Genomic DNA, 12633 nt, shown 5'->3' with positions numbered 1-12633 from the left:
ATTATGAATCGAATCGCTCTCGTATATCTTGGGAATATTTTTACGACAAATTTGTGAGTGCCTGTTGAAACTTGGTACAAATTAGCCCCAGTGTCTAAAGAGAAATGACATTGTCGTCGTCGCCGCCCGTCAGAAACGACAATGTCAGTGTCAATGTACAATGTACGCGGTTCCAGAGTCAACGATATCGTAGTTTTTCCGTGCGTTTGTCTCGCGGAAGTGGACTCAAATTTGCGAGTCATTTTCAAAGGTGTTATTTATAGGTTATAAATATTCCAGGAAACATTTCCTGGGGTGATACACAGTGGTACCATCTGTGCCATATCTGGCAATGGTTCGTAATCAATATAGTGCGACTGTAACTGACTGTGTGATCGTGGTTATATTTGGCGTGAGTGTGAGTGCTCTCTCTCTCTTTTGCTGGTGTATTATATGGTTGTTGTACATAACACATCAGTGGTAAAGGTGAGTTTAAAACCAGAGGTACATGTACATGATGTACGTACAGTCACTCTGTGTGAATATGGTAGAGGGAATATGTACTGAAGTCTGATCTGATGTGTAACAACAGTTCGACACAGACCACGGTAAAGTGATTATATAATGATGGTGTCAACAAAGACCGGTCACAATAATAGTGGTGATGACAACTGTGTGTTGTGTTGAATTTGATCTCACCAAATACATCCATGATTTGGTGATGGTGGTGGTGGTATTGGCAATGACAATACTAATGATGATGATCTGTGTTTTTGCTAGAGTTGACCATAGACCCTCCAGGAAATCAGGCATTAGAAGCTGACATACAGTCTACTACTGTCTCCTCTGTGGGGAGGTGGAGGGGATGACTAAGGAATTTGGGTAGATTTTAAGTACTTACTGCCTCTAGCAAAGTCATATGATGATGATGATCAACGTGACCTTTGAACTTAAACTTTCTTCAAATAACAAATACTATTAATATGTGCAAAATCCAACTATTTTAAAGTGAAAATAGAAATCACATCCCAAACACAGAAATTATGATATTTTATGTGGTTATACATGTACATGTACAGGCTCAGGTTCATGAAAGTATACACTATGATAAAATAGTGATGCAAAAATTTGAACACCCCACCCCCCACCCCACCCCCAAGAATGTTAGATTTTTGCAATGGCTTGGCAAATGATTATGGGGTACAGGACACCAAACTGACATGTACCACATACCTTAGATCATGGAAGTATCAGCCATTATATTTCCATGCTCAGATCTAGTTCGGTGGTAGCTACATGTATGTACAAGAGGAGCAGGCCCATGGCCCCCAGCCTGTTGCCCCCCCCCCCCCATCGTTGTGTACATACTTGTAAGCATTTCAGTTTACCAGGCGTGCCAACAATGACACAAATCGTTCAGTCTAAGCTATATGTACTGTCACAACAAATGATATTTTTAGTCAGACATGTTTGGGTGTTGTGCTGTCCTGTGACATCAGCAACAGACCAGTGAGGACAGAATGACACAAATTGATATATATATTAATTTACAGTCCAATGTTACACAGTCTGAATACCTTTATAGATAGACTGTACATAAGATATATTGTGTTGCTCTGTCTTTCACCAGTCGGTTGACCGGTGTTTGAGGGCGTGCCGTCATAGTGTACCTGACAGACTACTTTATTAGAGGGTCTGTGACATGTATGTTGTATGCTACTTTGGTATATACTAATCATGGTGACATAGCTCTATCAATGGATTACAGTTATATGTAACTTAGATTAAATATTAACCATAGAATGATAGATTGAATTCTGTTGATGTCATGTACAACTAATAATCAATACTAAGTATATTGCACTGATACACCTCCTTTCAGAGATGGCCAGTCACATTTTTTACTGTTATTTTCACTTTTTCCATGAAACTTTTGTACCATTCATGGTTGATTCCTCATGAGCACATTTCCACACATTACGTTCTATGATTATGAATTCATATTGTCAAAAAATTATTAATAGATTTGGAATGATGAAATTAGTTCATTTAAAAATTAGTCAAGATTCGGACATTTTAGATTTTGAGTATGTTTTTAGTACCTGTAAGAAAAAAAATGTTAAAACTTCCTCATAACTTAAGTTAATGTTTTATGTTTTTATTCTTTGATATTTTTTTTTTTTTTTTTTGGTGTGACTTGCAATCAGGAAATTATCTTTTATTAAATTTGTTTTATTGAAGGAATTTTTTTTTTTGGAGAGGATTGTGAATTTTAATATTATTTTAATTTTATTAACTTCTCAAGGTCGTAGCATCAAAACAAAAGGTGTACATGAACTGGACGATAATGGTATTTTACGGAGACCTCTATTGGTGGAGCATGAGATTGGACAGCTGATAACCTCAAAGCAGAGATAAAGCAGACATGGCGGACATGACGAACTTACATTTCTTGAGATCTGATCACACTTTACGGAGGATTACACCAAGAAATTGGATAAATTGGACCAAAATATTAGCAGTTTTAGTTGTGTTGTTTACTATTGTAAATATTGTGTATTCCGAGGAGTGTGTAGGGGATTGGGACTGCTATGAAGGGGAGTGTATTGATAATTTATGTGAATGTGAACCAGGCTGGGCTGGGGACAATTGTGAACACTGTGGTGGCAGAGTGAAGTAAGTACACACTTTATTTCACGTAATTCTAATTTTAATATCACATGAGTGTGAGTTTTGAAATATATGTAAATACAGCAGTCAAACTCTTCGAAGTAAAGAGATATTTGTTTTGCTGTATGTCAGTGTTTCAGGTAGGTGTGTTATGTACTTGAGGAGTATGCGAAGTTTGTGAACACTAACAAACAAAAAGCTACATATTTTTTCTGTAAAATGACTCATTATAAAAAAATACTTGATAAACATTATGAAGAAATAAAAGGCAGCGTGTGTCGTTGTGATATAAATAGTGCAGTCTCACGAACGTTTTTATATAACAAAGCCAATAGTCTAACTTTAGAAACACCTTTGTGGTTTGTACGTTTTATTATGTAATTCCTGCTATTCATAAAAGCTTTAATGAGAAGTCTACAAAAATGATGTTAGTCAGAAGTAATTAAGAGACTGGCCGTGAACTCAATAGGATTCATTCTGACTGCAAAATAGAAACAGTCTGGGATTTGAATGTATCATAGGAATTATAATGAAGAAGGTGGCGATGGGAGTCACTGTCTGTATATATTGGCATAATTCAGTTATTGTAAGTACTGTCGTCAGGTTTGTCAGTCTCATGAATAAGGAAGTGTACTAGCATATGACCGTGAAATATTTTTTTTTTTATATTTCCTCCTTACGAATGATAGTACAGTATTTACCTGTATTCCAGTAATTTCCACAAAATGCATGTATATGTACTATATATATGTACTGTGTTAAATTTTGTCTTTTCCAAGGGCAGTATTCCAGTACACGTACAGGTAAAATATAATCCTCTTTCTCCCAATGTAGTACATGTGTAGTTTTAAAAATAATACCACTTTGGGAGAAAGGATTAACCTGTGGAGTTTCCCAGTCACCAGGTTGCCAAAACAGTATTATTGTACAAATGTAGGTTGTGCGGGGAAACTGTACCAGTTTTGTCCGACTTCCCCTTGTCAGTTGCCAGGGTCCTCAATATTAGTATACACGTACTTCATATATATTGTAGAACTGTATCAAAAGGCAAAAGAAAAAAATAATTATGTGTTCCTGAAATAAAACATGGCCTCAGGATATAGGGTAAGTAGGTCGGGATTGTATTTTTAAAATTTTCTTTAACTTTACCTTTTTAATTGTTTTCATTTTTAGAAAATATTGCTTTGACCCAAAAACAAATGAAATGTCGGTCAGAATACCCCTTCTGTGATAGTATACATGTACATGTATGTACAGACATGGCAGAGGAAAGAAAACAGACATACATGAAGGTCAAGAAGACAAAGAATTTCTGAACTTTTTGTTTCAAATGTTTAAAAAATGTATAGCCCCAAAAAAGAGAATTTTTCTTCTGTGTAGTGTGTTTTGTGTTTGTCTAGCCCATGCAGTCTGCAGATCCAGGGGGAAACACAAAAATACACTCCCCCCCCCCCCCCCCCCCCCCCATAATCTACATTAATTGCTACTTCACTGAGTGAAGACAACCGCAGAGATACATGTATTATTAAATGAACAAGCAAATGACATCTGCCCCACATACACACTTGCTACAAAGTACATGTACATTGTACGTCTAAATAAAAAGAATAGTAACTGCCATAAATAGTAGATTGAGAGACAGGTTTGTTGAGAATTAAAAAAAAAATTGTGTCGTTGCACAAATTTAGACCGAATGTCATGACCAGAAACAATTCTTTTTCTTTCTTTTTTGCCTTATCATCCATGGCTTAAAACTAGCATCAGTCAGGTTATCGGAAACCTGATTGTTTTATTTTATGTAACAGGAGAGTATTGGCTCCATACTGTAAATACATTGTATAACAGTACTTTACTAAATTGTTCACTGTCTTTAATAGTGTCGTTGATAGCCCTCATTCAGTTGAAATGAAGTGGAGCATGACATTCTTACATCTCCGTAAAAGTCATTGAAATATTTCTCCTAAGAAAACAGCCAGCCTGTTTTGTCAGTGAAAAAATGAAAACTTATAAATATGAAAGTTTTCTTTGATTTAAAGAAAAATAAGTAAAATCGTGGTAATAACCTTGTGTATAATTCTGTCAATGTTATGAAAACCCATGAATATCAGAATAGCTGCAGCGAACTGTTGAAGTTTAATATTTGGTATTTGACATGTCCAGATAGGATTGAACAAGATCGGGCACTGTATGGGTGTACCGGTACTCGTTTGAAGATCCCTGACGTCATGCCAAATCTATTTATACCAAGGAGAATGTTTTAAATCATTACAACATGGCTGTCTAAATATTTCAGAAACAGACTCTGTATTTGTCACATGTCTCTCAGATCATTATTTTTTGAATTTCTGTTCACATGACTTCATTTATTCATTACCAGTACATTTGTACTTAAGCTCTATTTATTAGTAACTGTAGTTCCTTCCTAAAAATGTACAGCCCTTTCAGTCACCAGTCTGGGCATGGTACTGGTATGTTTATGTTTTGTCACTATGTATGCTGTGTATATCCTTCACTCATTAAAACCTGTCAGACCAAATCCTGTTATAAAAGATTGACCTTTGAACTTTTACACACCTGTGACTGGCACCTTAGAGATTAATAATGTTGGGCAAAACAAACCAAGGTGTCTGTCTGTTTATTGTATTGGTACAATGGTACGTCATCACCAGTGCAATCATAGGTGGGGAGATTTTCTCATGGCAGTACATGTGTGATAATATCTGTGTTCAAATTTGATATTGACGGGTAGGGATAATGTGAAATCTATGCTATTTGGAAGATGTTATCATATACATTGTATTATCTAATGTTATCATTACATTCTGTTGAGTTAGAGACAAACGATTGTAAAGTGTACTGTATATGTATGTAGAAGGTTAGACAAGGAAGTAATGATAAAGGTGTGTGTACCAGTGTGTGTCAGCATGGAGGTACATGTAGGAAGGACTATGTGTCATGAACTGTTCAGGTTTATTAATATTTATAGATATGAATCTACTATAATGACAGGTTGCAAGTATAGTATAGTGCAGTTTAGTACAGTACAGAACAGTACAGTAAAATATTACATGATGTACATGTACAATAGTATAGTAGTACATTTTGTATAGTACATGTATGGTATGGTGTAGTGTAGTGTAGTGTAGTTTAGTGTAGTGTAGTGTAGTGTAGCTAGTTTAGTGTAGTGTAGTAGTAGTGTAGTGTAGTGTAGTGGTAGTGTAGTGTGGTGTGGTGTGGCATGGTGGGGTGTGGTGTGGCATAGCGTAGCATGTATGCTTTGCTATGCTACGCCACACCACACCATACTACACTACACTACACTACACTATACTACACTAGCATGTCATAGCATAGCATAGCAGATACATATAGCATAGCATATATTCGTACATGTAGTATATTTTATTTGACATGGTAAATAATGTCAAAAATTCATTATCTAGGATCAAAAACAACATACAGAAACAATGAAAACAAAACTATCAGATATAAAACACAAAACTACAGTAAAAAAAACTGTATTGAATACAAAGATGATAATTAGTCTAAGTGAATTTTCCAAAGCTATTAGTAATAAAATCATCATTTGAACTCACTGTAAATATTCTTTTTGAGGTAATTTTGAAAATCTTCGTTCATAAATTTAGATTGTTCTTGGGTTCTAATTTCCATTACAGATGTGTTGCTGCAATCGATTATAGCATGGATTGATATATATATATAAAACAAAGCTTAAACATAGCGAGGTAGGCAGGTTGCAAGGAATTGATAGAAACAAAGCTCAACAAAGCATAGCAAGCAAATGAATAATTTATAACACCTCAGAAAAATATTGCATAATTAAAAAAACAAACCAATCAATGAAGAATATTCATGAGGACACTCCCTTCACTGTTTCTGGACAAATGAAAAAACTATAAAAGCAATAATTAGTCAAAACAGTAAAAATAATTGCATAGAACCATCAGGGTATCCTCTACTTCAAAAAAAACTATTGGTCTTTCTGTGTGTGTATTTTTGTTTCTATTTCATTGATAACATATTTAGTCGCACAAAGTTGGCCGTTTCCATACTGGACACCAAAGTACACAGAATCCAAAATTTTGAAAGTAGTGTAAATAATAACAAACTTGTATAGTAACTCTATAAATAAAAACTACATACTGACTGGAAAGCGATGTCACATCTGCACATGGAAATACAAAAAAATGTAAATGATCACAAATAACTCTATAATTGATATGTTAAATGACAGTGATGACATCACAGATATGCAAATTAGCTGCGATGACATCACTATGTAATTGATTATGAAGGTAAAGTATTTAGTGTTTGACATAACTTCCTCTTTGAAGTGTTTCAAGAAGAAAGGTGTGTGCTAAGTCATGAAGTAAATATTTACTTGAAAAGGCTTGAGTCATGGCAATGAATGAATCAGTAAGTTCTTACAGCGAAAATGATGTAGGCTTGGTGTTTCACTCATACAACATGACATTTACAGCGAAAATGATGTAGGCTTGGTGTTTCACTCATACAACATGACATTTACAGCTAAAATGATGTAGGCTTGGTTTTTCACTCATACAGCATGACATTTATTACACACCCTCAGACAACTTCTAATGCAAAAGAAACAATTGCATAGGTGCCATGCACAGTGGGGAAAGTTGAAATGGTGATTATCAGTTAGAAAATAAACTATTGCAGCCATTCAAAATCATCAAGTCCATGTGAAATGTTTTCATTAGAATCAGTTTCGATGTGATTGGGCAAAGGATCCTGCTATGTTTATTGTGTCTCTGTTATTGTTAGTCTAGAGTCGAAATATGTCTAGCTCTGTGTCAAAAGCATAATGTCCCATGAGTGAAACACCAAGCCTACATCATCTATACATTGTATGGCTGTATAGCATTTATGTATGACAAGAATGGATTGTTGTCTGAAACTCTTCTGTTGTCTGTAGCCTGAAAATTTGAAAAAACGGACATGCAGTATGCAACTAATTTCCTAGTTGCATATGTGTAATGCGGACATTTCACAAAGTTTAATACCCCTTAAGCAAAACACTGATATGTCCTCCATGGCTTTGATACATTGACTTTCAGTTTCAATACATCACTCTCAATTCACTAGAAGTCATGATTCATAAAAACCCGTAGAAAGAGTTTTAAAGGCCAAAAAAAATTGTTTCTGGTCAGCGCCCACCCCTTCCTGCGTTAATTTTTTCTTCCGTAAGCCAATTCAGTCTGCAGATGAAAGGGAAAACACAAAAGTAACTCACCCTACATTAATTGCCACCAGTGAAGACAACTGAAAACTAATCATGAACTAGCCTGACATCTGCCCCACATACACACTTGCTGTAAAGTACTAAATAAAAAGAACAGTAACTGTAATGATATTAAAGTAGATTGATTAACGTTTGTTGTGGATGTAAAAAAAAAAATAAACGCATTGTCGCACCACTTTAGACAACATTTCCTGACAAGAAACAATTTTTTCCTTTTTAGTGGCCTACAAAAATATGCCAATAACTTATTAAAACTAAAAGCTACATCAATAACATTTTTAGGACATGTGCGCTTTGGTATTGCAAATATACATATGTATCAAATTATATTGAATTTAAAGCGTGCATTCTTGAGATATAGCCTAAGTACCGAAAACCATTAATTATGTCAATTACTTGTTAATATTCATGGATGTTTACTGACACCTAATCAGTTCTTGTCACTACCCTACAGAACACATGCAATAAATTTCGTTTTGAATTGAGCCAGTCGTGTTTTAGAAAATGGTGATAAAGCCGCACCACTTTAGACAACATTTCCTGACCAGAAACTATTTTTTTCTTTTTGTGGCCTACCGAAAATATGCCAATAAGAATAACTTATTAAAACTAAAAGCCACATCAGTAATATTTTCAGGACAGGTGCGCTTTGGTATCGCAAATGTGTGTACCAAGTTATAATGAATTTGAAGCGAGCATTCTTGAGATATAGCCTAATTACCAAAACCATTAATTACGTCAATTGCTCATTAATATTCACGACAATTTTACCAAAACCTAATCAAGTCTTGCCATTACTCTACGGAATACGTCTTCAAAATTTCGTTTGAATTGAGCAAGCCGTTACGGAGAAAACGATGACACAGACAGACAGACAGACACACAGACAGACACACACAGACTTCCACCCACTAAATACATCTCTTCCTTATGGAAGAAAAAAAAATGAATCTTACGTATAATCTTTAATAAGTACAGTATGATGTTATGACATTTTGTCTGATCAGTGTTCTAATCTGACATATCTTACTTGTCAAGGATTCCATTGTTTGTACAACTATATGTAACACTTTTGTTTGTTTAAAGTTATACTTCAGTCAACAACAAAGACCTTTACATGTGTCAGTCCTGTGAATGTTACAGCAATATTTTTCTCTCTGTCAATATACATCATTACATGTACCGGTAGTTTGATACCTCTGCAATCAAGAGCCAGACTCAGAATATGATTGAATATTCAATAAATCTCTCCAATGTTGTACTATAGTCCTACTCCTTATGATTTGCCCAGATATAGTCTGACAGCATTGTACCCATTCTGGCAAGCCACAGCACATATTTCTAGTCTGTTGAAGCAACTGTTAGTGTGTCTTGGATGGTGCCATAAAAGATGCTGTGGTTTATGATGATGCATTATACCAAGTATGATAAATACAGTTCTCCAGTTGACTTGTAAACCGATCTTTTTTGTTGTACTCAAAGTTGTACTATACATGTACCTGTAAGCGTGGTGATGTGTGTGTGTGTGTGTGTTTATGTGTGTGTGTGTGTGTGTGTGTGTGTGTGTGTGTGTGTGTGTGTGCGTGTGCGTGCGCGTGTGTGAGTGTGTGTGTGTGTGAGTGTGTGTGTGTGCGCGCGCTGTGTGTATGTCTGTGTGTGAGTGTGTGTGTGCTGTGTGTGTATGTGTGGGGGTGTGTGTGTGTGTGTGTGTGTGTGTGTGTGTGTGTGTGTGTGTGTGTGCACATTGTACTTGTGCAATCTATGTAAATGTGAACAATTTTAGTCAAAAATCTTTTGACCAATTACCATATTTGGTGAGGATATCACTAGTTTTGTGTAGATGTAAATTTGTTCAAGGCCCAAAGGAAAGTGATCAGATCACGGTGAAATACAAGTTAAGTCCAAAAGGAGTGATTTTCTATCAGATCAATAAGTGTTCAGTAGTGTAAACTGCATGTATTACATTTGTATGTTATCATTTATATAATCACAGATTATTTAAAGTTTAAACTAAAAAAACTACTTGGTAGATCTATACATACTGAAAGAAACATCCTGTTATTATACATTTGTAATAACAACATAGACAGTGGCTTCTCCACACTCTATGATTTCAGTAACATTTGTGCTACAACGCCATTGGCATTATTTTATATTTCCCTCACACTCAGAAAGGAAAGAAAGAATTTGTTTAATACCATAACTCAAAAAAAATATTGTTTTTCACAAAATATTGATGCGTTATAATTACATTTTGTTAGTTGTGTCCCTGAAAACTGGGGATTCTTGTAAAAATTGTAGTCAGGCTTCCCTGTAAGCTACATGTATTGATAACGACATGCCTTATAATACACATAATAAGTTTGATAGTAATGTATTTATCGATATGAGTATAACAAGGAAAAAGAAATCTACATGTATGCATAGAGTTTGAAATGTACAATGTACAATGTACAATCTTATGAAACATGACTTCCTGTAGTCAAGTTCCTACATTGTATACAGTATCGTTACCATTTACAACAAAGTGACCCCCACGTTGGCATCCAGACTAGACTTCCTATATTTCAAAGTACATATTTCAAGAACAAAGAGGGAGAAACTGAATGGTCTCAACAAAACCAAACTCAAAATATTTTATAGATAGGCTTTTAAGATTTGGACTGGTATGAATACAGTATTGAAAATGATAAGTCTGTCTGTGTCACTGGATTGGTGACTTTGCTAGCACTTGTTAACATACAATACATAGTCATAGATCCGATGACACACAGACACACAGGTTAGAGACGATGTGCACTAAAGTTTACTTCCAAACTTGTATGTTACAGGTTAGCCGTATCTATACAGTATACAGGTTAAAGTGAGAAGATCTGAATAAAACCCAAATAAAAATATTTCAAAGACTGATACAAGACTTTGTGTACATGTAGATGTGAATCTAGTATACATACATGTACATATGTACAAGTATACATGTAGAAAACAAGGAGTCAACACTGGGCACTTTATGCCGACTCATCTAGTTAACTCTAGTTTTAAGCCGACTTCAAATATGAACAGTTTAAGTTGGCCCAACTTCAAATGTGAACAGTTTAAGTTGGCCCACAGTCAGATTACAGTGTGGGAGGGTGGTCGAGACTAGTTTTAAGTTGAGGTATTAACTTTTGAGTGTGAATACATTTAGGCTGAGTCTGGTCCCAGTTGATCATGATGACATCATAATTCTTTGCAATTGGACATCCATTACAGGGCTATAAAAGTATTAAGTCAGGTAACACATTTGGCAAATCTAGTGTGAACGTGACCAAAAACCAGCTTGTCAGTTGGCCTAGTCTCCATCTATGGAGTCAACTCTGGTTCCAGCTACATGTTCAAATGTACATATATAGTCAATTCTCATTTTCTATCTTACAGGTTGGACACACCCACAGGTTATATAGCAGATGGTCCAAGTGAATACAAAAAGTCTCACTCCTGTACTTGGTTAATAGAAAGTGGACTGTAAGTATATATACATAGAATAATATGGAAGAACACCATGATGCACGAGTGCAAGTGTGGCATACAGTGCTTGCTCTGTCCTCTGCTGCAGTACTTTCACCAGCGTAGTAAATGAAGTGCAGCAGGGAACACTACAAATACGAGTAGAACTCACGCAGAATGGGGCTCTGTTTATCCTAAACAGCATATTTCAGGAAAAAAATACACTGAGCAGTCACATGTTTTCATGTACCACGAACAACTGTGCCCTTATTTGCATATTGCACTGTAGTGCAAATACCACTAGTATGTGCATGCAGTGGTGTGTAAGTAATGACAGGTACAGATGTAATAATTTTGTTTTCAAACAGTGGTATTTCTGTTACTATTTACACCGTGAGTCCAATGATAGTTTATTGAATTGAAAAATAGAAATCTAGTGGATTTGGAAATGAGTTACAGTCTGGTTGTTTCGGGATCTAGAGCTCATGTTTAATTTATTTTGTAATTTCAGTGTATTTCCATGTATCATCTACCACGTTAAATAGTCTTGATTGAAACAGGGCAAAATTAAATGATGAGTGTCATATGTTTTGTGAGGGGAGGACTCGATTAGTTGTGTAACAACTACTTCCACACCCTTTTCCCGAATAACACGTTTATGTATATACATAAGGATATTTAGTTCTGCTCTGTATCACATTTTTTTTGTACGTGGGAATAAATTATTATTATTATTATTATTATTATTATTATTATTATAATCTGATGATAATTTATATACATTTGGAGTGAAATTGCATACAACTAAATCTACAAAAATATGGATGAACAACAAAAAGTTTGAGCAGACACAGCATGGAGACTTGTTTCTCTGAATCCACCTTGTATATACATGTAATATGTTGATAAAATTAGTAGGTGTAAGAAAATAGAGACGACATGTTCACCACTTCTGACAAGCTGACAAAACAAGTGTTGTGGTGAACACCCCTGGTCTAATTTAAGGCTATTCATGGCTTTGAATCTTAAGAACTGAGAAGAGAGATTGCAGCCTCTCGACTAGCACCCTTAGTCCGTAGCAATGACAGCTTCTTTATTGCAGATACATGTACACACCCAGCAACAATGAAAATAGAAAGTGTTTGCATTGCAACTGTATTTAGTGTATTTAAATCCCAGCATCAAATGAAAACCTTCACTAAATAGAA

General features: G+C 35.3%; 1 protein-coding gene across 3 annotated transcripts in view; it reads left to right on the top strand.

The window, feature by feature from the left end:
- Positions 1-12633, top strand: part of LOC144446423 (attractin-like protein 1) — a 35961-nt gene that overhangs the window by 286 nt on the left and 23042 nt on the right. For 2 of the 3 annotated variants that reach the window (XM_078136182.1, XM_078136181.1), the window contains exons 2-3: positions 2285-2655; positions 11357-11443. In XM_078136182.1, coding sequence (XP_077992308.1) covers positions 2405-2655; positions 11357-11443 — 338 coding nt within the window. In that variant the 5' untranslated portion in view covers positions 2285-2404. Of the gene's footprint in view, positions 1-334; positions 466-2284; positions 2656-11356; positions 11444-12633 lie in introns of those variants that run through there. The other variant, XM_078136183.1, reaches the window with a different exon arrangement.

Source organism: Glandiceps talaboti, chromosome 15 (assembly GCF_964340395.1).
Source record: "Glandiceps talaboti chromosome 15, keGlaTala1.1, whole genome shotgun sequence".
In the NCBI taxonomy this organism is placed as follows: domain Eukaryota; kingdom Metazoa; phylum Hemichordata; class Enteropneusta; family Spengelidae; genus Glandiceps; species Glandiceps talaboti.
The sequence above is the reverse complement of the archived record's forward strand: the minus strand, read 5'-3'. Positions and strand labels throughout refer to the sequence as shown.